This window comes from Jatropha curcas, chromosome 2 (genome assembly GCF_041381405.1).
Source record: "Jatropha curcas cultivar XTBG-Jc1 chromosome 2, XTBG_Jcur_1.0, whole genome shotgun sequence".
In the NCBI taxonomy this organism is placed as follows: domain Eukaryota; kingdom Viridiplantae; phylum Streptophyta; class Magnoliopsida; order Malpighiales; family Euphorbiaceae; genus Jatropha; species Jatropha curcas.
The window spans coordinates 24,786,844-24,811,323 of record NC_143152.1 but is presented as its reverse complement, the minus strand read 5'-3'; the positions used below and the strand labels follow the sequence as shown (position 1 = coordinate 24,811,323).

At 29.4% G+C, this 24,480-nt stretch overlaps 2 protein-coding genes across 4 annotated transcripts; one reads left to right on the top strand and one right to left on the bottom strand.

Moving 5' to 3' along the window:
• The first annotated feature begins 1,063 nt into the window (after window positions 1-1,063).
• Window positions 1,064-3,471, top strand: LOC105636283 (pentatricopeptide repeat-containing protein At2g20710, mitochondrial). 2 transcript variants are annotated; one of them, XM_012219528.4, is made up of 2 exons: window positions 1,064-1,420; window positions 2,045-3,471. In XM_012219528.4, exons 1-2 carry the CDS (start codon window positions 1,148-1,150, stop codon window positions 3,257-3,259), a joined length of 1,488 nt encoding a protein of 495 aa, XP_012074918.1. In that variant the 5' UTR covers window positions 1,064-1,147; the 3' UTR covers window positions 3,260-3,471. The 2 variants fall into 2 exon arrangements, with proteins under 2 accessions (XP_012074918.1, XP_020535876.1); XM_020680217.3 differs by having other exon boundaries at window positions 1,262-1,401.
• A 16,127-nt stretch (window positions 3,472-19,598) lies between these two features.
• LOC105636282 (dof zinc finger protein DOF2.4) lies at window positions 19,599-21,436 on the bottom strand. Of its 2 annotated transcripts, none has more exons than XM_012219526.4 (2): window positions 21,157-21,436; window positions 19,599-21,025 (listed from the first exon to the last, which is right to left on the bottom strand). In XM_012219526.4, the coding sequence occupies exons 1-2, from the start codon at window positions 21,205-21,207 to the stop codon at window positions 19,988-19,990; spliced, it is 1,089 nt and encodes a 362-aa protein (XP_012074916.1). In that variant the 5' UTR covers window positions 21,208-21,436; the 3' UTR covers window positions 19,599-19,987. The 2 variants fall into 2 exon arrangements, with proteins under 2 accessions (XP_012074916.1, XP_012074917.1); XM_012219527.4 differs by having other exon boundaries at window positions 19,599-20,998; window positions 21,157-21,434.
• Between the last annotated feature and the right edge of the window lie 3,044 nt (window positions 21,437-24,480).

Sequence of the window (24,480 nt, the reverse complement as noted above, 5' to 3'; positions counted from 1 at the left end):
TTTGATATCTAAATCAATTAGCAAATTAGCTATTGCTATAAAAATTTATATCTTTTGTCAATATCAACTTCAAGCAGAAAGATCTAATATTATATTTTTCAATTTTAATTTCATTATTCAAAAGGATATGGATTTGTTTGTTTCGTTAAAAGATCAACGAACTCTAATCAGTAAAGTTCTATGTTTAGTCTATATGCTTATTTGTAATTCTTGATATAATGAATTACATTTAAAAAAAAAAAAAAAAAGATGACAACCTCTATGCTGTAGTTCATTATTTTGTTCCAAACACCGTGCACATCAAGCTTTAGAAAATCCATGGTGTGAATGGCAGGAGAAATTCTGATTAGTGTAGCAATTTGAGGTAAAATAGAATTAGAGGTTTTAGTAAGAAAATGGTAGGAAATATGATACAATAGCATCTGTCATGTGTTATATCATATTAAAGTTGTGTTCAGCAACGACTTTTCATTCAGCGTTGAATATTTTGACTAAATTAAAATACTATTTCATTATTAATAATATTTGGTGTGTAGCATTTATACTAGTATGTGGAGTTTAAAGGAGCCGATTATGAAACGTTATTCCTACGTTTGATGAAATGCTAATTAAATAACTGAAAGCTGAAAGTTACTAAATATACAAACCCCAAAACATAAGTGAGACCTTACTTAGAAGTTGAATGACATAGATACTCATCCTATTATACATATAAGGAAAAAATAATAATAATAATTATATAATGGATAGTAATTTTTTTATAAATTAATTAAAAATTGCAGTTGTCAGTATAAACATATAAAAATAGATAAATTGAATAAAATTATCTTTTAATTTTTTGAATGATATTCTTTGTGGTAACAAGCAAGCTTCCGATATTCTTTTTGGTAACAAGCAAGGTTCCAATATTTAACTTTATCACCAGCAAAGAGGACTTTTTCACCAAAAAAATAACAAAAAAAAAAAAAAAAGGTAAAGTCACTGAAAATTTAATTGGGCCTTAACAGAGGAAATGGGCTCTTTGATAAATTGACCCGTAATATAAAAATCCCTAAACGGGACTCTTCTTCAACGATAATTCTCAAAAACCTCTGCTGCTGAAAATTTTTTTCATTTTCTAATTTCCTCTTTTGGTAATGGTAGCACAATGAAGCTCCTTTTGCAATTGAATCCAAACCTCTGTCGCCGTGCCCATCGAGTTTTAAGGAATCAGTTTTCCTGTACTTATTCCTCCTCCTCTTCCTCCTCTTCGGCGCCAAGCTCTCTGTATCGTAGGATCTTGGGGGCGGGAGGTCCAGCGGTCTCCGTGGTGCCTGTTCTCGAGAAATGGCTCGACGAATGCAACGACATTAAGCGATCTGAGCTGCAGAAAATCATCAAGAACCTTTGTAAGAATCGCCGGTATGGGCACGCTCTTCAGGTCTCTCATTTATCTATCTTCGCTTATGTATTAATGTATATGCACACTTGCGCTTTTTGATGGTGAAATTTTGTTACCCTCTCGTGGTTGTATTTATTACATGCATTTCCAGTACTAACATGTTGGATTTTCGTCTCTGGAATTGTTTAAATTTGCGTAACAAAGTTAGTATCTTTTGTGTGGAAAATGGACACTAGTGTCTAGACGAATAATGATGTGGATTGAAAATGAAATGGTGAAAAATGAGTTCCTCGAAAGTTTTGTTCTGGACAAAAAGAAAATAGAGACAAAGGATTTGTGCAGCTCATCCAACTAGTTAGGATTAGCGAGAGGTTTAGTCGAGTTGTATTAGAAATTTAGAAATTGATTTTGTGATATTGCAACTATTTTTCAGGTCCTCTTTTTTTCCTACTGTTAGATTAATGAATTTATTCTTGCATTTTGGTTAAAGTTCAGTTTCGCACATATAAGCATGTGGCATTGATTGTTACACAAGTTGGCAGTGTAAAAAGATGACTGTTATACAAGCTGTTACACTGAATTAACTCGCCGCAGAGTTTAATTATGAATGAACTTTGTTCCACTTTGTAAAACTGCTGAACTTTGTTCTACTTTTTATGTTAGATATCACAATTTATGAATGACGGACTGTGCTTTGACTTGTCACCTGGAGATGCTGCAGTTCAGTTGGATTTAATTTCAAAAGTTTATGGCATAGAAGAAGCAGAGAAATATTTTAGCGGCATTCCTGAAAATTCAATAAGCTACGTGGTTTATTGTGCTCTTTTAAATTGCTATGTACATCCTAAACATTTGGAAAAAGCAGAGGCTCTCATCGAAAAGATGAATGAGTTGGGGTTCATAAAAAGTTCGCCATCGTACAATTTAATACTAAATCTTTATTCTCGGATGGGCAAATATGAGAAACTAGATGGCCTGCTACAAGAGATGCAAGAAAAAGGCATTACTAGTGACTTGTTTACGGTCACAATCCTGTTAAATGCTTATGTAGCCTCTTCTGACATTGAAAAAATGGAAAAACTTCTAATGAAGATTGAAGCGGAGGCTCACATTAGCATGGACTTCATATCTTATGCTGTTGCAGCGAATGGTTATTTGAAAGCTGGCCTAATTGAAAAGGCTTTAACGATGTTGAGGAAATCAGAGCAGCAGCTGATTAATATTAACTCAAAAAGGTTTGCTTATAACACTCTCCTTACTTTATATGCTGCTGCACGTAGTAAAACTGAAGTTTATCGTATTTGGGATTTATATAAGAACGAGGGGTTCTTTAATGAAGGCTATATACGGATGATAGGTTCATTGGTGAAGTTGGATGATATGGCAGGTGCAGAGAGGATTTGGGAGGAGTGGGATGTTGGGAAGATATCATTTGACATTCGCATTCCACATTTTATGATCAAAGCTTATTGCAAAAAAGGTCTTTGGGAAAAGGCCGAGGCAGTCATAAACAAGATTATAGAAAATGGGATGGAACCTAATGTGACCGCATGGGATTGTGTGGCAGCTGGATATTATAGAGTTGGTCAGATGGCAAAGGCAGTAGAAGCAATAAAGAAAGCAGTTTCAGTAAGTAAACCAGGGAAAGAGCCACGCTTTTATAATGTACAGGCATGTCTTGTGTATTTGAAAGGTCAGGGAGACGTGGAAGCTGCAAAAGAGCTTTTGAAGATGATTAAGGAGACTCGTTGTTACTCAGCAGATGCTTATGATAAACTGTTAAGTTGCATTGAGGAAGAAAAACTGACAACCAATGCTTTTGATGGAGGGGTGGAGAATGATCAGACTGGTGGAAAACCACCTAAAACCTTGGAGTAAACAGACAAGGGAAGTTCCTGAATTATGATGGCATGTTAAAAAAAATTATGACAAACTAGTAATTTGCTATGACTGTTAGCTATTGAAACGCTTAGTGTTCATCTATCTAGATTCTCTCTGTTCTTTTGGGTTCTTCAAGGTTTTTATAGAAATACATTTTGATGTACCAAACAGAATTTTCTACAGAAAATGGAGCTGACTTCAGTTTTGTAGTTCTTTTTGGCAAATTGGAGTTTGTACAGAAAATGTAGCTGGCTCCAGTCTTGTTATTTATTATTATCTTTTTGGCAAATTTGTAACGTTATTTCCTTCTAGTTAGAGAGAGGATGAGGTTTTGGTTTTCAAAGTAAGGGCTTAGATGAGTGGAGTCAAATAGATTAATGTTGAACTCAAATTCCTAATCACACAAATTCCCCTCGATTAGGAATTTGGATTCAAATATTAAATTTCAGTTTGTTTTAATTTTTACACTCGAGTTTGAATTTGATTGAATTCCACTTGATTATCACAAAACAATTTAGTAAATTTATTTATCCATATTAAAGTTTGATAAATTTAATTTGAGCACAAATTACTAAATTAGTGTATTGATATAAAATATGTTTAAAATGGCAAAGTTTAAATATATTCCAATAACTGAGTAAAACCGTAAGACATGTTTGAGTTCAAACGGACGATTTTTACTAGTTCAAAGTCTGTTCCTCGTACTCACCATGTAGAACGTTGGATGACTCTTGATTTGGATTTCCTTTATTCAGACGATTTTTACTAGTTCAAAGTCTGTTCCTCGTACTCACCATGTAGAACGTTGGATGACTCTTGATTTGGATTTCCTTTATTCAGTGAACTGGATTAGCTTATGGAAATGGTATCATCCGTGATCATTTAGGGAATTGGTTGGATGATTTTACTATTGGGCTTGGCAAATGTTCGGTTTTAGGTGCTGAGATATGGGCAGTTCATGAAGATATTTCTAAAGTTATTTTTTGGATTTTTTGAATATGATAATCTCCTAGTTGTAAAATTGAATAGGAGGGAGATATTCATTCTCTCGTTTTTTTCAATCCAGAATTATTATTAAAAAATGTATTTTTAATTATTAGTGTTTTTAAATCATTATCTTAAAATTGTCCGCTGAACTCAAACTTATCTCATCACATCAATTAGTCTTTGAAAATAAATTCTTTCTATCACACACGAGAAATAGAAAATAAAGAATTAGAAATGACAACTACAACAAACAAACAGTGTTTTAAAGAGCAAACAGTGTTTTAAAGAGTCTAAGTATGGGAAAGATAAAGCTAAGTTTGGCTTATTTGCAGCGTTGTTCCTTTAAGCCATATTACGTAAGATAGAACGTTGGTCAAAATTGTCTTAATCGTGGAGGACTTACAGATTGAAGAATTCTTTTTGTAGGTGGCCAAAAGGAAATATGAAATGTATAAGGCAACATATCTAATAATGGAGCAAATGCAAAGGGATAACTTCAAAATTATGGCGCTGATTTTGTCTTTTCAACTGGTGCTAATCAACATCAATTAAAGTTTCATTAATCACCATCAAATAAAAGAAGGTTATTTCCAATTAAAATACCATCACTGGGGATTTTTTTTTTTGACTTAATTGTTTTTTAAAATTGAAATTTTTTTTTATTTTTAAATTGTACTCAAATTTTGTAAAAAATCAATGATATCCTAAATTTTCATAATTGGTTTTAATTTAAATAAATAATTTCTCTTTTGTGCTCTCTTTTTCTCCCCTCTCCACATAAATGTATAAAAACGTAATTTTTTATAATTATTTCATAATAATCATTTTCTATATTTGACAAAAAAATATTATATTGAAATATTTATAAAAAAATTAATGAAAAAAAGTTTTTGTGTTGTTTTTTTTTTTAAAATTAAGTTTTCTTTTTTCAAAGAAAGTGAAAAAAAAGAGAGATGTATGTGCATCATTAAGCTCAAGTCTTTTTCTGGTATTCAATAACTGGGCCTAAGACCCAGGTGGCGTCTCGAACTCGGCCTGCACTTACTATCACATGCTCTAAATGAATATAATTGTGGTTGTTAGATGGCTGCCAAATGCCAAAAGATACCAATCTAATACAATCATTGAGCATCTTTGTATAAATTAGAAATTCTTACAGTAGAAAGGAATATTCCGATTTGAAATATTCAATTCTCAATTTTCTATGCTAAGACATAGACTGGGTTAGTACAAATGATGCTTTACTCGGATGGTAAGATTAATAACATGAGACTGCTAAGAGTTTGTTCGACAATATTATTTATTTTAGTAGTAGTTAATTATTTTATTAATTGTTAATTATTAATTTTTAGCGGTTAATTATTTAAATTAAAAATATTCAGTAAAAATAATTATTTAGCATAAAATAATAAAAAAAAGACATTAATTGTTTAACTAGCTGAATTAAAAAAAAAAACTATGGATATAATTACTAAAAAAAATATTTTTATTAAAATATTTATCTAACGTGATAAATGAGTTTTAACAGACAAAGTCATGGATAAGTCAACTCTCGATTGAAAGAGCATGTTTTGCGTTGTTGTTATATTAAATTCAAATTGTTAGGTAACAAAAAGAATTGGAATTAACAATTAAAAATATATATATATATTCCTGCATGATCTTTAACATAACTAACACGACTGCGTTTTGCATCAACAAGAAGACAAAACACTTTGCAAAAAGATTATAGCGCTTGAGTAATTATATTTCAGCAAAACGCAACATTATTTTGTCCCTTCTTTCTTTCCTTTTCTTCAGAACATATAGCATATAATTAATGTCTATACCATATAATAATGGAAAAAATTACAGTAGTATCCATGTAGTTTGTGAAATAAATTGGTTGGTCCTTGTTTTTTAGAAATAGACTAAAATATCCTTATAGTGTATTCTCATTAAACTATAAGGTCCTTGCATTCAATTTTTGTATCTTTTTCATTAAATACATTATGAAATAATAAAAATACCTCTTTTATTTTTAAAAACACAGAGATGGACTAGTTGTAATTTTCAAACCATAGAAACAGTACTATAATTTTTTTGGTATAATATTTTAGTATCTCTCATTTGATCTCTATATTTTTTTTGTTTACTTAATAGAAAAATGCAAAAAAATAGATAAAAGACCTAATAGTATATAAAAACAAAATATAGAAATAAATTAATATATTTAAAAAAAAAGATGAACTAGTTATTTTTATAAATTACAGGGATCATATTGTAACTTTTCCAAAAATAATAGAAGGGTTGATCGAATTGGGAGAGATAATTTTCCATTCCGAACACAGCAAAGCAAGAGCAATCAACGCATAAGGCGTATGCATCCTAAGCATCTCAAAATGGCAATAAGGATATTGTTTGTACATTTGACACACATGTGTACGATTAAAGCAAGCACACCATCATGGATTACGTGTTACTTGATACTAATTAAAGTACATAATAATTCAAAATAAAATATTGCATTGATGGCCCATAGAGGTTGTTGATGAGGGATCACATCTACCAAAGTGGTACCTATTATTTGTTTTCTATAAACTTTTTGCAATCACAAATTAATTTTTATATATTATACTATTTTTATACTTTAGATATTACATCAATATTAAAATAATTGAAAATTTAATTATCCACATGTAGTTAAACAAGCAATTTCTCCAAGGTTAGATATTCTTATGAAAATGATGATAAAAATATTTATAAAAAGGAAAAATCATAAATTCTGAAACGAGAGGTGAGGTGGAATTTTGGTGGAGAAAAAAAAATCATTTAATAAAGACATCAAAATTATATAAGTTTTGTCTAACATGGTGAATAAGGCCAATCATGTAATTGCATGGCAAAAGTGGGTTATGATAGAGATGCAAACGGTGAATTGGATGGTTGTTTTAGAGAATTGAAAAAGTGAAATCATAGGATGCCTTGCACTTAAAAAGATATCCCAGAGCTGATGTGATTGGTTAGGGCCGACGGGCACAAAATAAGGAGAGTATGTGATGGGGACAAGCTAAAGCAAAGACTGCTTACTAGGCTAGCTAGTCTTGACGGCATCGTTTAAAAAGCAATACAATTTTTAACCTTGTTAAGGAAAGTAAGAAGGCACCAAATGGTTTTTTTAAAATATTTCAAAAGGTTAATAGTACTTCATGGCTTGAGTCATCGATTATTTAGTCAATCATAGAAAAATATCGCACTCTCACAGTAAATCAGTGAACAAATCTTTTCAACAAAGATAAACGATCCAACCTTCATCAATGCAAGTAGTATAATATCCTCAAATAAAAATTAAATAATATAAAAAGAAATATAATAAATTGATTTTGGAACTCTCTTCAAATAAAGATATAGCTCTCTTAGCTTATTCTTCATCTTTTTGCAGAGGTCTTCAATGTTATATATAATATATTATGTCACTACTTTAAAAAATTATGTATTGAGAAATATATAATTTATTTAATTTTCAAATGTACAAAAATATATATATCAAATTTGCAAGAATTTCGCTATTTCTTTTTTAGTACAACCTGTTTTATATGTTAAAATTAAAATTTCTGTTATGACAAGAAATGGCCAAGTTCTTTAGAAGTACCTTGTATAAAGGTTTGAATAGAAGTTGTCAAACCGACCGTCAAGAATCGAAGAAAAATGCATAATTTGTGTAAATTGAACAAGTAGTAGATACATTACATTACATTAATTAACAATGTATTTACTGTTTCTTTATGTTTTTTTCATTGTTGCAGTCACTTGTTGATCCTTCACAGCAACAACTGCCCTCGAGTATGAATTAAAGATAAGTTGTGTTGATCAACAGCATTAACACAACTTTGAGCTTCCACCTCATATTGCTCCATGGCATGGTTATTTGTATAACCATTCCAACCCTTTTAGATGGATGATGAAAAATGGTATATCTCTAAAAACTGACCATCCATTTAGAGGTTGTTACAGAGAAAAGGCAATTATGATGAAGCTAAGGCAAGCTCTTGAATTTTTGTATTCTATTTAAACTGCTCTCTGAGTATGAGTTAAAGATACTTTATCTTTAGGAGGAACAACTCCAATTCTCTGCCCAACAACTGATCGACTGCGTTAAACAAATGTTGTGCCTTCACCCCATATTGTTCCATAGCGTGGTTATTTGAGTAACCATTCCAAACCTTTTAGATGGATGATGGAAAATGGAATATCAAATAGAAATTGACCTTCCATTTAGAGATACTTAGAAAAAGACAATTGTGATAAAACTAAAGTAAAATTTTAAATATTTCAATCATTTTCTTAATTCTTGTGAAAAGATAAAATGTTTTTATGTAAAATCGAATGAAGGGAGTATCAATTGAATCAGAGGGATACACTTAGAAGTAAAAGCATCTTACTTTGATTTCATAAATGGACTTTGATTTAATAAATGGACATTTAAATTGGATTTTTTTTTTTTTTTTGGCAAAATGGACACTTATTGAGAAGAGAGGGAGTAATATTTATGATAAACAATATTATCAGATTAGGTTATGTTAAAGTTGTTTGTCGAAGTACCCAATATAGTCTTATTTAACGGTTGAAGTGCACTAAATCTCACTCTAGTGATCATAGGATTGGATCGTGGAGTTAATATTTTGAGAAGGACTTTTAAATATAATGCTCTTTGCCCCAAAAGAAATGAGTCTCTTATCTAACCGTTAAATGGAAGTGAGAGGACACCTTTTTAAAAGAGATTAATATCTTATCTAACCGTTAAATGGAGGTGGAAGGACACCCTTTGATAGTATCAAAAAAAAAAAAAAAAAGTTTGTGGAATTGACCTTAAAAATATATTCTTCCACATGATTATATACATTAAAAACATCATCCTGAAGTGCTTTCTAACAGAATTGAACTTTGTTTAACGAAGAAGTGAAATTCTCATTTTTTTTTTTGAACTAGGCTAAACCTATAACTTTTCTCATTTTATATTTATTTATTATTCTTGTACTTCTATTCAATTAGTAAAATTAACAGCCTCGCTTTTTTTTTTTTTTTTCTCTATTTATTGGAGGTCAAATGCATTAAGACAATATCTTCAATTAAATAATGAGTTAATTAGTTTTCTCCTTTTAATAATTATGTTCTTCAAATCGATAAAAATATTAATGGGAAAACTCAATATTTTTTTTATACTTTTTCATTTTCATTTTTTTATATTATCATTCTCAGCAATATATTTCACTTGAGTTTAGGTAAAATTTACTCTTTATATACATTTCTCATCATATGATTAGTGAAGTCAAAACGAATTCTTAAAATTTTATTGCCTTCAATTTGGAAGTTTTTTTTCATAAAAATCTTAAATTATTTTGGATAGATTGTTTTTTATTTAGCAAACTTCTTAATACTTTTTACTTATGAGTTTCTAAAAACTATTATTATGAAAATGTGAAAGAAATTCTTTAATCTTGTATGCAAGTTGAATGTAAATGCTCAAAATATATTTAGTATTAAAGAAGTAGGAAAATAACATTAATACTTAAAAATTAATTTGGATATGAATTAATTAGACACTTCAAAAGATTGGAGGACCAAATTTACTCTTTGTTGTTTTTGTGTATGAAATGTTTTTTAACCTAGTGACCTTTGTAAACCACCAGTATCCGGAACCTATTATCAGGGACTGGCTAATTCGGCTCGAGATTTAATCACAGTTAAGGCTTTTCGCTCATCTCTATAAGTGCGTCTAGTGTGATTAAACCCGAGAGCTCTTCTCAAATGTCAGCCTGCATTGCCAATTGAGCCACAATCCATATGTAATTTCCTAGTTAAGGAGTGACCAATATAGCCAAGGTCATTTAGATTAAACAATTCATGTGTCCTCAACCTTAGGTGTCACATGTTATCTTAATGTAAGATTTGAAATTGAATGATCGAAAAGAAGGATAAGATTTGTCTATATCGGGTGTATTGATCTATCTATACATATACACTCAAGAAACATATAATTTTATGTGCCAAATTACACTATGTATTGTTTACTAATTCAACATAAGACTTGCCTTATTACCACATTATTATTATTATTATTATTAGCCTTCTAGCATATTGCATATCAATATCATGTTTTACTAATGTGTTATGTTGGCTTGCAGACAAGTAATTTAATTTTTTGGTATTAGCTTATTTGAGGGTATTTCAAGCAAGTTCTACATCACGATTTTGTTTGAGAATGAGAAATATTGTAGGAAAAAGAATGATGGATAAGAAAAATAATAAAATCTATTTCATATTAAATAATGTAATTTTCTCAATTTATCATTTAATTCTTCAATTCGGAGATTTCCTAATTTTGTGGGTTGGAGGAATTTTTTTTCTTTTGATGTTTGCTTACTCATTTCAAACAAGAGTAATATTTTCCCTTAATGTTTTTCTCATATATTTCTTTTCTCTAAAAAAAAAAAAAAAAAATCCTTATTTCCAAACAAAGAGTAAAATAAAAATGTTAATTGATTTGCTTACCTTTCTTTTTGTTGTTGAATATTAGCATGCTCTTTTTCTACAAGAAAAAACTGGGTTAGCAAGAGTATTGTATAATTGTAGGTTAAAATACATAGATTTCCCCTTGAATTTTTAAAAAATAACCCTACGGTACTCCTAACTTTGTGGGAGACCAATTATGCATTTCAAATCCATTTTTTACATCAGTTTTGCATCATGCTAGTAGACACGCGTGAATTACACTAGCATCAACTAGGATAATTTAGTGAAAAATGGGATCCATTTTAATTGAAAATCAAAAGGTCTTAGCCCAACTTTAAATGCCTACGGCGTTGTTAGTAACCTGCCTCCTAGTTTGTGTTTATTGGCTCTTCAGTATTGTTATATCTCTTAAATACTTCTTAAAATTTATATCCAAAGTCTCCTTCCATCTTTCTTAATTCTCTGTTTCCTGCTCAAGAACTCTTTTCTTCTCAAAGATTTCACTGCTCAAGAATTCTCTCTATTATGTAAGTCCTTATTTCCTCAAGGTTTGAATTTCCATAAGATAAAAAGCATGGATTGACTTTTTCCATGATCATTTCAATGGTCTAATGATCATTTTAACAGTCTCTGATTATTAAATTATCTAAAAATTGAGATAAGTCTTTTCGTATTTGAAAAATGAAAAGTATAAAGTAATTCCGATTTTTTGGTTCTTGAATTAGGTTTCTCTGTAACTTTGTTATATAATTTTTATTTTAGTGATCGCTTTAGATTTATTAATTGCAATTTTTTGAGTGCGAATGGATTATTTCAGCTACGGTTTTGATTCAATTGATTATGTGATGAAATGATTGTGTTTGGTCCCTGAGAAAATGGGGGAAAATGATGAACTAATAAATAACCTTAATAAATTCAATTAACGCTCCTTTGAGTGTTTGTATCTACACACTGCTCTGCCAACATGGAGAAGTGCAGGATTAATGCAATGAACTTAGGGTGTATAATTAGTCTTTACAAAATTAAGGGTGTCGTAGGGTTATTTTTTAAAAAATTCAAGGGCAAATATATGTAGGTAGCCTATAATTGTATTGTCCTATAATTGTAGGATAATGGGGAACATTTACATGCTTCTAGTGTATGGCCTCATTCATGATTAAATAAGGATTTAATTAAAATAAATGAATAAAATAATAATTAATTTTTTATTTAAAAAAATGTAACTCTTTATTATTATTTTGTCCTTTTTGAGTGACAAGTACCAATATTCTTGCTTCAAATATTTTTATGATATATCTGTCGTCTATTAAACTACTTAAATCGGGTCTATTATTCATTATATGGATCAAACTAATGAAAAATAAGTTTTTATTGAAATGAGAGTATTTCTAACATATATTAAAAAAATAAAATGAAAATAATATTTAAAAAACCTCTATTTTCATTAATTCATAGCTCCATCCAGACAAATCTAATCCCAAATTTATTAGATTTAATTAGATGTATAGGGATATCAAAATGTGACCTATGTATGTATGAGGAAGGAGTGAGAATGAGAGTACATGTGGGAGAACGTGATCGAGGAAACTGATCGACTGACTGGGAAGAAGAGTTAGGAATCTAAAACACTTTGTTTTCTCTTTTCTACCTCTCTCAGTCTCACTTGCTAAAGATCATCATCTTCATTTACAATTCGAGAAGGACCTTATAAAAAGCAAAAGCTGCTGTTTATAAATATTTATTTGAACACACACACACACACACTAATCCAAAGCATCTCTCATGTTTTTGAACTCACACAAAACTGCAATCATCAGATTTGGCTTGGATTTCCGAGCCTTTTTCTAAATTTATTTGGATCAACCGTTAATATTTTCCTTTCTTTCGTATGCGTGTATGTGTGCTGTGTACAGCAAGTTCTGATATTTTTTGCTTTTTTTCTTTATTTATTGCCAAAGTTTAATGGACTGAAATTATACTGTGAGCTACACAATATGAATAGTCTTTTACTGTACTCATCAAATTGATAAAAATATTTATAGTCAAGATAACTTAAACTCGAGACCATCTATTTTTAATTTAAGTAAAAATACAAACAACTCAATTGAAAAAATTTTTAAAAACATAATTTATTATTTTTTAAAATATTCAAATGGGAAATCACGTTATATTTTTACGGAGTATAATATATAAATTAATGCTCACATTTCAATATCGACAATTTCGGGATTACTATACACGGAGTTATAATAATTTTCCATTGATTACTCAAAAACACTGAACACAGCCACCGACCAACGACCATGATATCATTACGCTTTCTCTCTCTATGTTTTTGGAGAGAGAGAGAGAGAGAGAGAAAGAGGAGAGTGCTTTATTCTTTGTTGGTAAGCAGCTTCTATAGCCTGCCTTGATTCTTGCAAAAGCGAAATGGAACTAACAGATTCCTTTCTTTCAACATGACCAATCTTCTTCTTTCGATTTTATACTGTTGCTACTATTCTTATAAGTTATAACTATTCCTGCTATCTACATGCACACTCACTAAACAACTTTCTTTTTTTTTTTTTACTGTTTTGATGATATTTTTGCCCAAGGAATTGTGCTACTTACTGTTTTGATGATCTTGTTTGGCTCAAAATGTCTTACTTGTTTAGAAGTTTATTTCTCGTAAAATATATTTTCAGAGAAGTTTCTAAAAGTATAATTTGAATATGGCTAATTGATATATTAAATTTTTAAGAAGTAAAATTGTATTAATGGAAAATTATTATAATAAAAATACCGTAATGAAAGTAGATTCAACTTCCTAAAGTTAAAACTAGATTTTCCCACTTCATCAAAACTCAATTTTTTTTTTAGTCAAATTACCCCTAACCAAATTTTAGGTGAATCCTCTCTTTTATATGTCATTTTTGGCTAAGTATTTCAAACAACTTTTCTACAATTTTCTAGACAAGTCATCTTTCTTTTTCTTTATGGAGAGTTTAAAAATATTATATGATTGACTAGTTAAATTCTAAAAAATACCATTAGACGATTGGATTAATAGTAATGATCTGCATCTTAAGATAAATATTATATAGAAGGTTAAGATTTTGAAATTTAAAGTCACTGCTACTGAAAGAGTTTTATCTAAATAACATCCCGATAGAATGTGGAGAGACATAATCAACAAAAAAAAAAAATGCTAATGCTATTATATATTTGTCTAACCAATAAAAAAGAATGTTGACTTCAATTAGTACACTATCCAAAAAAAAAGAAGAAAAAAGCTGAAGAATAATTCAAAAGGATAAAAGAATGGAAGATACTCCAAAGGGGAAAAATAAAATTCCATAGCTGATTTTGGGGTTTGATGCTACATAATGATGGCTATGATTGTAGACGTTATGGACACATTGTTGGTTTTCTTTGGACACACTTTATTGTGACGCTAATTAATCATCTCTTGCTAGTTATGTTAATTATTTTATTCATTTTTATTTTTAATTGTTTTCGAAATACAATAAAATTTAAAAGTAATTGCAAGGTTCTAGTCCAAAATGTAAATGTAAAATGTAAATGTAAATCCATACATCAGTTGAAATTAAAGAAGTGAAAATCACCTATAAAATTTTAGTTGAACCGGTAAGCAACTTCAATCTCTGTAAGGGTGAAAATACAAATTCAATTTTTACAAAATATACTTTGGTGAAAGGGCAAAAAACCTTTACACTTTACAATCTGAGAGTTCGGTAAATTAGAATTTTGTCTCACATCACATTTCAATTTCAAAGTCAAGAACTAAAATTGAACCAATGCTTATGTTTTTTATCCGAATGCTAAGTTGGAAGCTAGCTTAAGGGTTGGTTTAATTTAGCTCTTCACACCAATCGATAAAGGTTGTTGATAGTTAATGACTAATGGTCGGTAGCTATTAGCTAATGATTGTTGATGTTTGGTAAGAGCGATTGCGGCTGCTATGAAAATGTGAAATAGTGATTAAGGATTGCTTTTTTGTGATATATATATTTTTAAGGTGAATATATATTCTTATTTTAGTGTATTATTACTAAATAATATAAGTTTTTAAAAATAATAATTATTAAATAATTATAAAGAATAGCCACGTGATATGGTTGGTCTTTTCATTTATATAAGAAGTAAGAGATTTTAAGTTCGAGTCTTCAAGATCACAAGTATTTTCACTAATTTAATGAGTGCAGGAAAGAACTATTTCCAATTGTATAACCCGTGATATTATTTCGTATTTCAGCCTATCGAATCTTCCAATAAATTAGAAATAAGTATATAGAATATAATTACAAAAAATATTAAATTTTAAAAAATAATTTTAGCAATTATTTTTATGAGATTAATGAAGTCTAAATAGTGTATAAATACAAATGACATGCTAATTCATAAAAAAGGTTGAAAATGTAGTTGATCGAACATAACATATTTGTTTTTTTTCTCTTTTATATTTTAATATTAAGAGAATAAAATTTAAATTTAAATTTATTATCAAACTGTATATATATTTATCATTAAATTGTGTATCGGCGTAATTATTACACGGACGTTGAACATACATCAATTGAACGAAAGCTCCCCCACATAACGTTAATTGTTGGATTCGAATCCGCTTTCTAAGTAAAAATGAAATGGAATAGTGTCCAAATCAAGTCTTTCCGTTAAGACTCAGCAGTCAGTCAGCAGTACTATCCAAAGCACAGTTAAACAGTCAGTCAGAAATATACAGTTAGCACCAGAATATAAATAAAAAAAGAGTAAACGTCACGTAAACAGAATCAAGCATGATATAGAATAGCTGCCCACTGGGTGCACCACCGAATGGTTTATATTTACCATTGGATCATCCGGGTTAAATTCGTTGATGGAATCTAATAAAAAAATAAAAAATAAAAAATAAAAAATAAAAATCGGCGCTAAAATTTAATCACGGTCCACGGTCATATATTCGTGGGGTTCATAGTTATTTTCAGAAATAACCCTCCATGATCTTGATATACAAATAACATTCGTTGATCGAATCTAATAAAAATAATAGTAATACTCCATTTTATGTTAAAAATAGTGTTCAGTAATTATCAATTGAAATGACGCAATAATCTTTTTCATTCCCCGTAAGTTTTAGAAACAATTTACTTTTCAGCAATCAGGTTTAGTCTAGTAAATCTTTTTACTTATATGGTGATTGAGAAATTTCAAATTAGATACTTTTTTATCGTAAGAGTTTTTATTAATTCAGTACGTAAAGAAAATGATTACTCATAGAAAATAATTACTCATATTGTACGGTTTATAATATTCTTTTGGCTTGTTTCACCTACTGATGAATAAATAAGTAGTCTTTCAATTTCATTTGTTTTATGCATTTACATAGAAAGTTTACATAAAAATTAATGACATGATTCAACTAAATTGCCACCTCTATAGATACCACATGCTTTTCAACCCTTTAAATTCAAAAATAAAAATGAAAATAACAATATCACATTAATATATTTTTAAAAATATATAATATTATAATTATTGTTATTTATTTAAATTAAATTATAATATTAATATAGTTACTAATATATCAAATTTTTCATTGTGTTTCATTATTAATCTAACACTAGTTATTTTCATGATTATTTAATTCAAAAAATATCCAATACCAATTAATTTCATGACTTAAATTTAAAAATTTTTACATGTCCTAAAAATATAGCATTTTATTATCGAATTAATACTTCACAAATAAGGTTTAAGTTATAGTAAACCACGCTCCTTTCTTTTTCTGCGGATGGCCACTAGTTATTTTAAGTTATTATCGAATTTCATTATTAATCATACTAATATTTCTTTTAGAAGTAAAATCACTCTAATATTATTAGTATAGAAATAATTTTCATCATTTAAAATATTTTTACTATTTGTTTTGTTTAAAATATATAGTATAATATTTATTTTCAATTGTATTGAAAATTAAATATTATACTAATATTTTATTTTTAATAAATTTTACTATTTCAATTTATTTTAATACACATATAAAGTTTTGATAAAATTTACACCATTCATCCCCGGTCCACCCTTTTACCCTCTATCTTCAAGGGATGGATGACCGGCTGGATCTGGAAAGCTAGGTTTTAACTGATGTGTTTTCACTCCCAACAATGTTAGGGTTATTTTGGATAATTGCACGTGTCAATCGGGTCCGACCCGATTAAATTTGAACCGTGCACTTTTTTGAAGTGCTGGGCACCGGTGCGCTGGATTGTACCAAATCAAAACCTTATAGAATAGACTAGCAGGATGAAACGCAGCATTGAAGCGCGTGTAATTCAAGATTAAGTCACTAGGACCAAGAGCCAATTTTCAGGTCCACATACTGACAAAACAGTACTTTGTCCCCTAGTGAGTCGTGAAAGCGCCACGCGCTCACTGGTCGTCAAGTTCAGGAAAGGGTCAGAGTCAGACATTCGAATTCCACTTATTCCCTTCCCGTATCAGTAGTTGGAGAAGAGAAAGAATGATCTCTTTGACTGCCCTTTTCATTCCCTCTCTGCTTTGTTTTTAAATTGATTTTTTTTTTATTATTTAAAACTATAAGAAAATAAGTCGTGATACCAATTAGTTACAGTTTAATTAATTTTCTCATATTTTATAAAAAAAATATCAAAAATAATTAATTTTCTTATAATTATCTTCACACTCTTTAATTTTTAACTTTATAAATTAAAAGACTATATTAATGAGAGAAGATAATTTATATTTTTAGTAGCTGGAATAATATAATTAAAAATAAATTCATATTAATAGAAAATAAATGTATATTGAATAATCAATTAAATTAATATTTTCACCACATATAGCCTTTGCAATCTTTAAGTTGTTATTCTCTTTCTAAGACAACAGTTTGTGAAAAATCACAAACCTCATGATGTTGGATTTTCAGTTATGGAATTGAGAGGGAATTTGGAGTCTTTTGAGACTCCTGTCTTTAGTGTACACATTTTCTTTTCTCATACTAAAGTACATTACCATATTATTACAAAATCATTCACAATCTCAGTCTCACCTAACAATAATGTTTTTTTTTTTTTTTTTGTCACATATATTGTTTAGCAATTAATTAATTATAAAAAAAATTATCTCTTTCATGCAACCACATGATGAGTACTTAATTAATAATATGTATACAAAATACAAAAATTTTATAAAATTTACGACAACCTGCATAGTAAAAAGATTGGTTTTTTTTTTTTTTTTTTTCCTTGGAGAGTTGGAAGTCACTAAACTCAAGGTGGATCTCTTATATTTCTAGAAGAAAGAGGCAACTAGACATGTGAATAATTCATTGAGAGTGTGTCTGTGTTTGTGCAATGCATAATATATAAAATAAATACTATAAGAAATTAATTTATAATCTACCATGCACTAACATTAAAAGCTATTTTTATATTTCGGGGCTTTGTTAAAGAATTCTCTATTTATTTCTATATATGACTTATAATAACAAGATGCATCATGCATAATTAAGTTACATCGATTAATTAACTGTTGACCCAAAGCATTATTAGTTATATGTACGATCTGATAATAAATTTAAATTTGAATCTCTCCTCTCTTAATATTCAAAAACAAAAAACTGATAACCTAATTAAATGTATTTTAACTGCAAAGTTTAAGAGCACAAGTTGATTATCACTTTTCATATTTATGGATTCTAGGGAGAGTTGATTTACACAACCTTCCCTTGTGATAAACTAAATCAACCTAAAATTTGTCGAATAAGAAACTATCATAAACGAAATTTGTCATGCATTAATTATACTATCTCCTAGTATACGAGAAAGCAAATAATCATCGGTGCCGGAATTAGGGTTTTCACCAAGGAAAAAAAAGTTCTCTCTTTTATGGACCGACCTAATTAGAATTAACACCTAATATTCATAGACAAATTAATCATATGCAATAAGCTATACTGACACAGTGATCTAAAAGCTTGTGAAGTTGGATTAATTGGTCATAAGAAGAGGCTTATGTGCTCATAAGGCTCAAACAAGTTGTTGTGTGCAAGAACATATAGATAAACTTATGCCTTGTCTAACCATATATATTATATACCATATATATTATATATAAAATTAAAGTAGGATCAGTAATTTGACAGTTAAAGCATTCAAATGGTATCCAAACCCAACAAAAAGAGCTTTAAATTCAAATTTTTTTCAAGCTTTGACCAATAGATCAAACGCTACTCTATGCATTCTAATTTCAAAAGAGGACGAAATCACACTTTGCATCTTGATCAGGCTCTTATATGAATAATCAAACTGGTCTTTTTCTTGACATTTAATTCTTAAAGCACCATATCTTTAAATCATACTTATATAATTCCAAAGTTTTGAACTGTGTCTGTTATAAATTTAAAATCTTAATCCTATAACAAAAAAACAAGAACATCGTTAAAGCTCATTCCTAATTCACTTTTTTCAGAAATAAACTTTATAGCATTTTTTTTATCAGCAAAAAAGAATTTTTATTTGAGAATTAAATATAAATAAACATATGTTCATGAAAAACTCAATTACACCCAAGCCATTAGGCTTTCCCCAATATACCTTATCCTATCCGAGAATATAAATTTTATAGCATTATAGCGAATCGCATTAAAGTTTGAAAATTAAAAGAATTATTAGTTTATAATTTGGACCTTCTAGGAAAATTCATTTACAACATGGATTATTAAATTTAAACAAGAATTTCGCTATTTATAGAATTAATTAAACTTGGGATTCAATAAGTATATAGAAGACTACTGCAAAATATATAATTTTCAGTCCAAAGATTTCAATCTTGATGAGCACATGAAATGATAATTAATTGAACTCCATATATAAATTCATCAGAAAACTGATCACTGTGGTAAACATTCTAACATTACATTGCAATATCTAAACGTACACTAAGAAATGAAGTAAATCAAAAACCAAAGGTGGGGAAAAATAAAATGCAAAAGCTATAATTCTAGGGTTTTCTAGCTCATATGTCTTTAGAGAAGCAAATTTCTTGATTCATCTTCTGAGCTCTTCCATATAACTTAAACACAAGAACTATAAGTTCTTTGAGATATGGAATTACAAGAAGATCGATGCTGAGAAACAGTGAGATCCTACTTCAGAAAAAGGAGAGGAAAAAAAAAAAAAAAAAAAAACTTAGCTTCATGAGCTTCATTCCATGGCAAAAGACTTATAATGGATTGCTAGTAGAAGAAGAGCTAAAACTAGAAAGATCTGTCCATGCAGTTCCAGTCCAATAGTGATCATTCCCTGTCATACCCAGAAGCTGTCTTGACAAATTCAATTCTGGATTATCTTCCATTTTCACTGATGCGAACTGGGTTGTTAAAGAACTTGATATCTTTGGCCTGACTTGACCTACCCCGCCACCATAACCAGATGGTTCACCACCACCACTACTTTCAAATGGGTATAACCCTGAATTAGAAGAAGAAGAATCTAACCCACCCAAGAAAGGAAATTGCGGCCCTTGATGTAACCTCCACTGCTCTAGACCACCCACTGACAAAAGTGAACCACCAACGCCACTGCCACTGCCACTTCCACAACCACCACCACTACCACCAAGACCAACACTAGCTAAAGCACTCCCTATTTGAAAATTCAAGTCACTTGGTCCTCCAACTTGACCTGAAAGGGCACCATAGTTTAACCCGATATCTCCAGTAGCAAATTCGGATAGATGATGAAGAGGAGCCATGAACCTTAACGGTGGAACCTGTGGTACAAGGCCTAGCATATCACTGGTTCCACTATTAGATGATACGGTACTTGAGGAACCAGAACCCGTTGGGCGATCACCACTGACCGGAGATTTTGAGTTGCTTCCTTTGCTTCTTTTGTTTCTCCTACAACCACCACCAACTGGGACATTCCTTAGAGCACCTCCTCTTGTCCAGTACCTTCTACAGGTTTTGCAGAAGTGTCGAGGCTGCGTAAGACTGTAGTTGTTGAAATAGCAAAATTTTGTGTTTGTTGATTCACATCTTGGGCATTTTAATGCTGTCTCTGGCATAGGTATGTTAGCCAGACGGGCTCGATCTGCCATTGAACCAGGTCGGATCGAGCCCGCACCTCCGCTTCCATGAGGTTGAGGAAGTGGTGGTGGAGGTGGAGGTGGAGGAAGCTGATGAGTGTTTGCACCACTAGTTCCGCCAGGCTGGTGGTGATTATTTGGTTGCTGTAAAATAGAAAGAAGAACAAATATCTGGTATATTCAAAATAAAGATACAAGAAATAAAAGTAACAAGAATATTTATCTTTTGAAACAATCTTTTGCTTTTTAGGCAAAGAAATAAAGAAACCTTAAGGACCAAAAAAAATTCAAGAAATCCTTACTTGTTGCCAGTTGGCTGGATCAAGATAAGCTGGGATAGAAGAGAAAACCATGGTTCAATTCTTGAGCTATAGCTTTCTCTCTTTTCTTTTTTCTTGTAAAGGTTGATTGAGTGGTTCTTAATTTTTGTGAGATAATACACACAAGTGGAGAATCAAATCAACAAGAGGAGGAGTTTTAGTATTTGCAGAGAAAGATCCAGAGAGAGAGAGAGAGAGAGAGAGAAAGGAGAAAGCAAGAAAGATTGGAGGTGGGAATGAAGAGGAAAAATAAAAGAGAGGCCTTAGCTTTATATATATTTATATATTTATGTTTATTACAAATCAGTTTTTGTTCCTTCTAAACTTGGTATTTTTTTAATACTGCTTTTTAGGGTTTAGAGAAGATGATGTTTCTTAACTCATAAGCTTCTTTATGATTCTTTGTGGGGAAAAGAGATTGGGTCGCCTCCTCTTCTCTCTCTTGCATGGAGAAAAGGCTTAATTGTATTTGTGTATATGTATATGAGTGTTTTAATTACTTAGTATGAGAGCGAGAGAGAGAGAAAGTGTGCTGACCAGCTTATACTACTGTAACTGTAGTGTGTTGGCTTAATTAAGTTTAATTAAATATTCAAATGGGTAATTACCAATTCAAATTATTAATAAGTTAATGACAAGAAATGTTAATTTAAGAAAAGAAAGTCCGGTCTGTTCCCTACGCCCTCCAACCCACGCTCTCTACTTTTTGCATGGGAATATATATTTACATACAGATCATATATATCTCCTCCCACAGTCTCTATACGCGCGTAGTTTCACTCTCCAGCATTTCAGAGATGGCAACAAATTCAGTATTTTTCTGTACTTGCACACCATGAGTTTTTTCTTTTCTTAATTTGTCATTTTCGAGCTTAAAGCCCCAGAAAAAAAAATGTAATTAGCCATCTAATTATGTGATTTTTTTTTTTAAGATGTGATTACCTAATAGCAACTTTTTTGTAATACCTTGAATTTTATAATTTATTCTAATTACATACTAATTTGACATTTTTATCATAAATACCTATAGACGCTCCATTTTATGTAAAGAATTTATTTATGCAACTTCGCACATTATAAATTATATTAACATAAACTTTGTCGAAAAAGAAGCTATTACAAACAAATTTTGTCATGCATTTATTATACTATCTCCTAGTATAATTAAGGTTTTCACTAAAAATTGTCAAGGATTCTATGATATGTCAACGCTATTAAATACATCTTTCTATATAAATAATTAAACATTTATATCATACAATTTTGTCTAAATAAAGTTTATTGTTAAGAAAAATCGTTCCATTGTAGCAGTTGCAGCGATAATAGGTGTAATAAGTAAAAGTAAAAACTAAGAATTAATTAAATGATAGAATTTTTCAAAATGAAATAAATCAAAATTTTCAAAGTTTGAGTTACAAATATATTGAATTTGGTAATATTTATCACAATGCATATTTTTGAAAAAATAAATAGAAAATGAAATAACAAATAATACATGATATTGTTTTAGTAAATTTATTGATATATAAATAATAAAATAGAGTAATACGACTCCGAGGGTAAAAGTAGGTACATTAACTGAAAGTTGTTGCAAGTGATATGCAAAAAATATAACAAAAAAACAAAACTTATTATTACCTCTTAAGAAGTTCTTTAATTTCATGCTTCTTCCATCTAATTAATTTTGTTAAATATTTTTTCTATCCATTTTTTTATGTCTGTAAAGTTTTGTACGGTGATTAAAGAAGTAATGAAATCACCAAATAAATTATAACAAAAAGTACTTAATTTGATTAATTTTTCTTTTATCATTAAAAAATTGAGGGAGAGAACTCCTCCAATACTCAAAAAAACAAAAAAAAAAAAAAAAAAGAAAAGAAAAACAATATTTGAGGAAGAGAAATATACTAAGGGCTAACTTAGTAGTAAGTGTATTACGACTTGGTAATATATCTAATTTTAAATTCTTTCTTCCCCGATACTCAAAAAAAAATTTGAAAGAGAAAGAAACGAGAAGGTAATAAGATGAGCTTTAGAAAATTGATGAAAATAGCAATCATGGTAAGTAAAAACAAAAGTAAAATTGAAAAAATTAATTAATATTTCTTGATATTTTAAAACCATGGATAATTTAGTAAAATGACAAGTAGATGGAGAAAGTAACACATATATAATGCATAAGATACACATATCATTAATATATTATTGCAGACTTTTATAAATATGCCGCCAACCACATATAGTCTGGTTAAGCTTTTCATATAAGAGTTTTCACTAATTTAATAAGTTAAGAGTAGGGCTATATCTTTTGTGTGGCATATCTTATTATTTCGATTCATTACACCTCCTAGTGAAAAGAAAATTATAAATATTATTAATCATTATTTTTAACATTAAATATCAAATTAAGTTAATTAATACTATTAAAATCAACATTTTATTATAATGTGAAATTTGAATTAAAGGTCATTACTCCCTCCATTCCATATTAAGTGTCCATTTATCTAAAAAAAAAAGTTCAATTTAAGTGAAAATAGAATAACATTATACAACTATTTTCAAATACAAATGACTCATAAGTTAATGCAATTAATTTTTTATCAATTTACAAAAGGAAATTTTAGTAAAATATATCTTAGTAAAATAGAAGGAGCATTTTATTAAGAGTATGAACTCTAATTTCAAACTTGAGTGTCTGAGGCTACAATTTATTTATTTCATCAAATATAGGTATAAAACCTCTTCTATTTTCAACTTTAACTCTCTCCATTCCATATTGAGTATCTGGTATAGAAATTTTCACTAAGATTGAGAAAATTATGTCGAATTATTAATAGGGCTAATATTTTATTAAAATATCGTTTCAGGAAAAATATAAAAAAATTAATTGCATTGACTCATATGACAATAAGGATGTATTTTGAAATAATTATAATTTATAACTGTAATATTTTTATTTTTTTATTTTGGCTAAATGGAAACTTAATATAGAATGGAAGAAGTGTATAATGTGGTTTGTGTTTGCTATATCTCTATGAAACTTTCTAAGACATAACAAAGTTATCACCAGTAGGACTTTGAAAGAGCTACCCCAATCAGATTTCGAATATTTTAAAATTCACAAATTAACAAATGAGTCGAACCGATTAAAAAAAAAACAAATGAGTCGAACCAAATAGAGTTCAGTATTATCAAATTAATGTAAAGTTAGTGGAACCAAAGTGTAATTGAAGTTACATTTTTTAATCAATTTAAGAAATATATCAGATGATTCATGTGTTGAAAAAAAAAAATAATAACATCTAC

What these genes read in the sequence shown, in the direction of transcription:
- LOC105636282 (XM_012219526.4), bottom strand. Translation starts at nt 21,207, where the DNA reads ATGGTTTTCTCTTCTATCCCAGCTTATCTTGATCCAGCCAACTGGCAA. An exon ending in ATCCAGCCAACTGGCAACAA is followed by an intron (nt 21,026 to 21,156) that starts GTAAGGATTTCT and finishes TGAATATACCAG; the next exon opens with ATATTTGTTCTTCTTTCTAT.
- LOC105636283 (XM_012219528.4), top strand. Translation starts at nt 1,148, where the DNA reads ATGAAGCTCCTTTTGCAATTGAATCCAAACCTCTGTCGCCGTGCCCAT. An exon ending in GGTATGGGCACGCTCTTCAG is followed by an intron (nt 1,421 to 2,044) that starts GTCTCTCATTTA and finishes TTTTTATGTTAG; the next exon opens with ATATCACAATTTATGAATGA.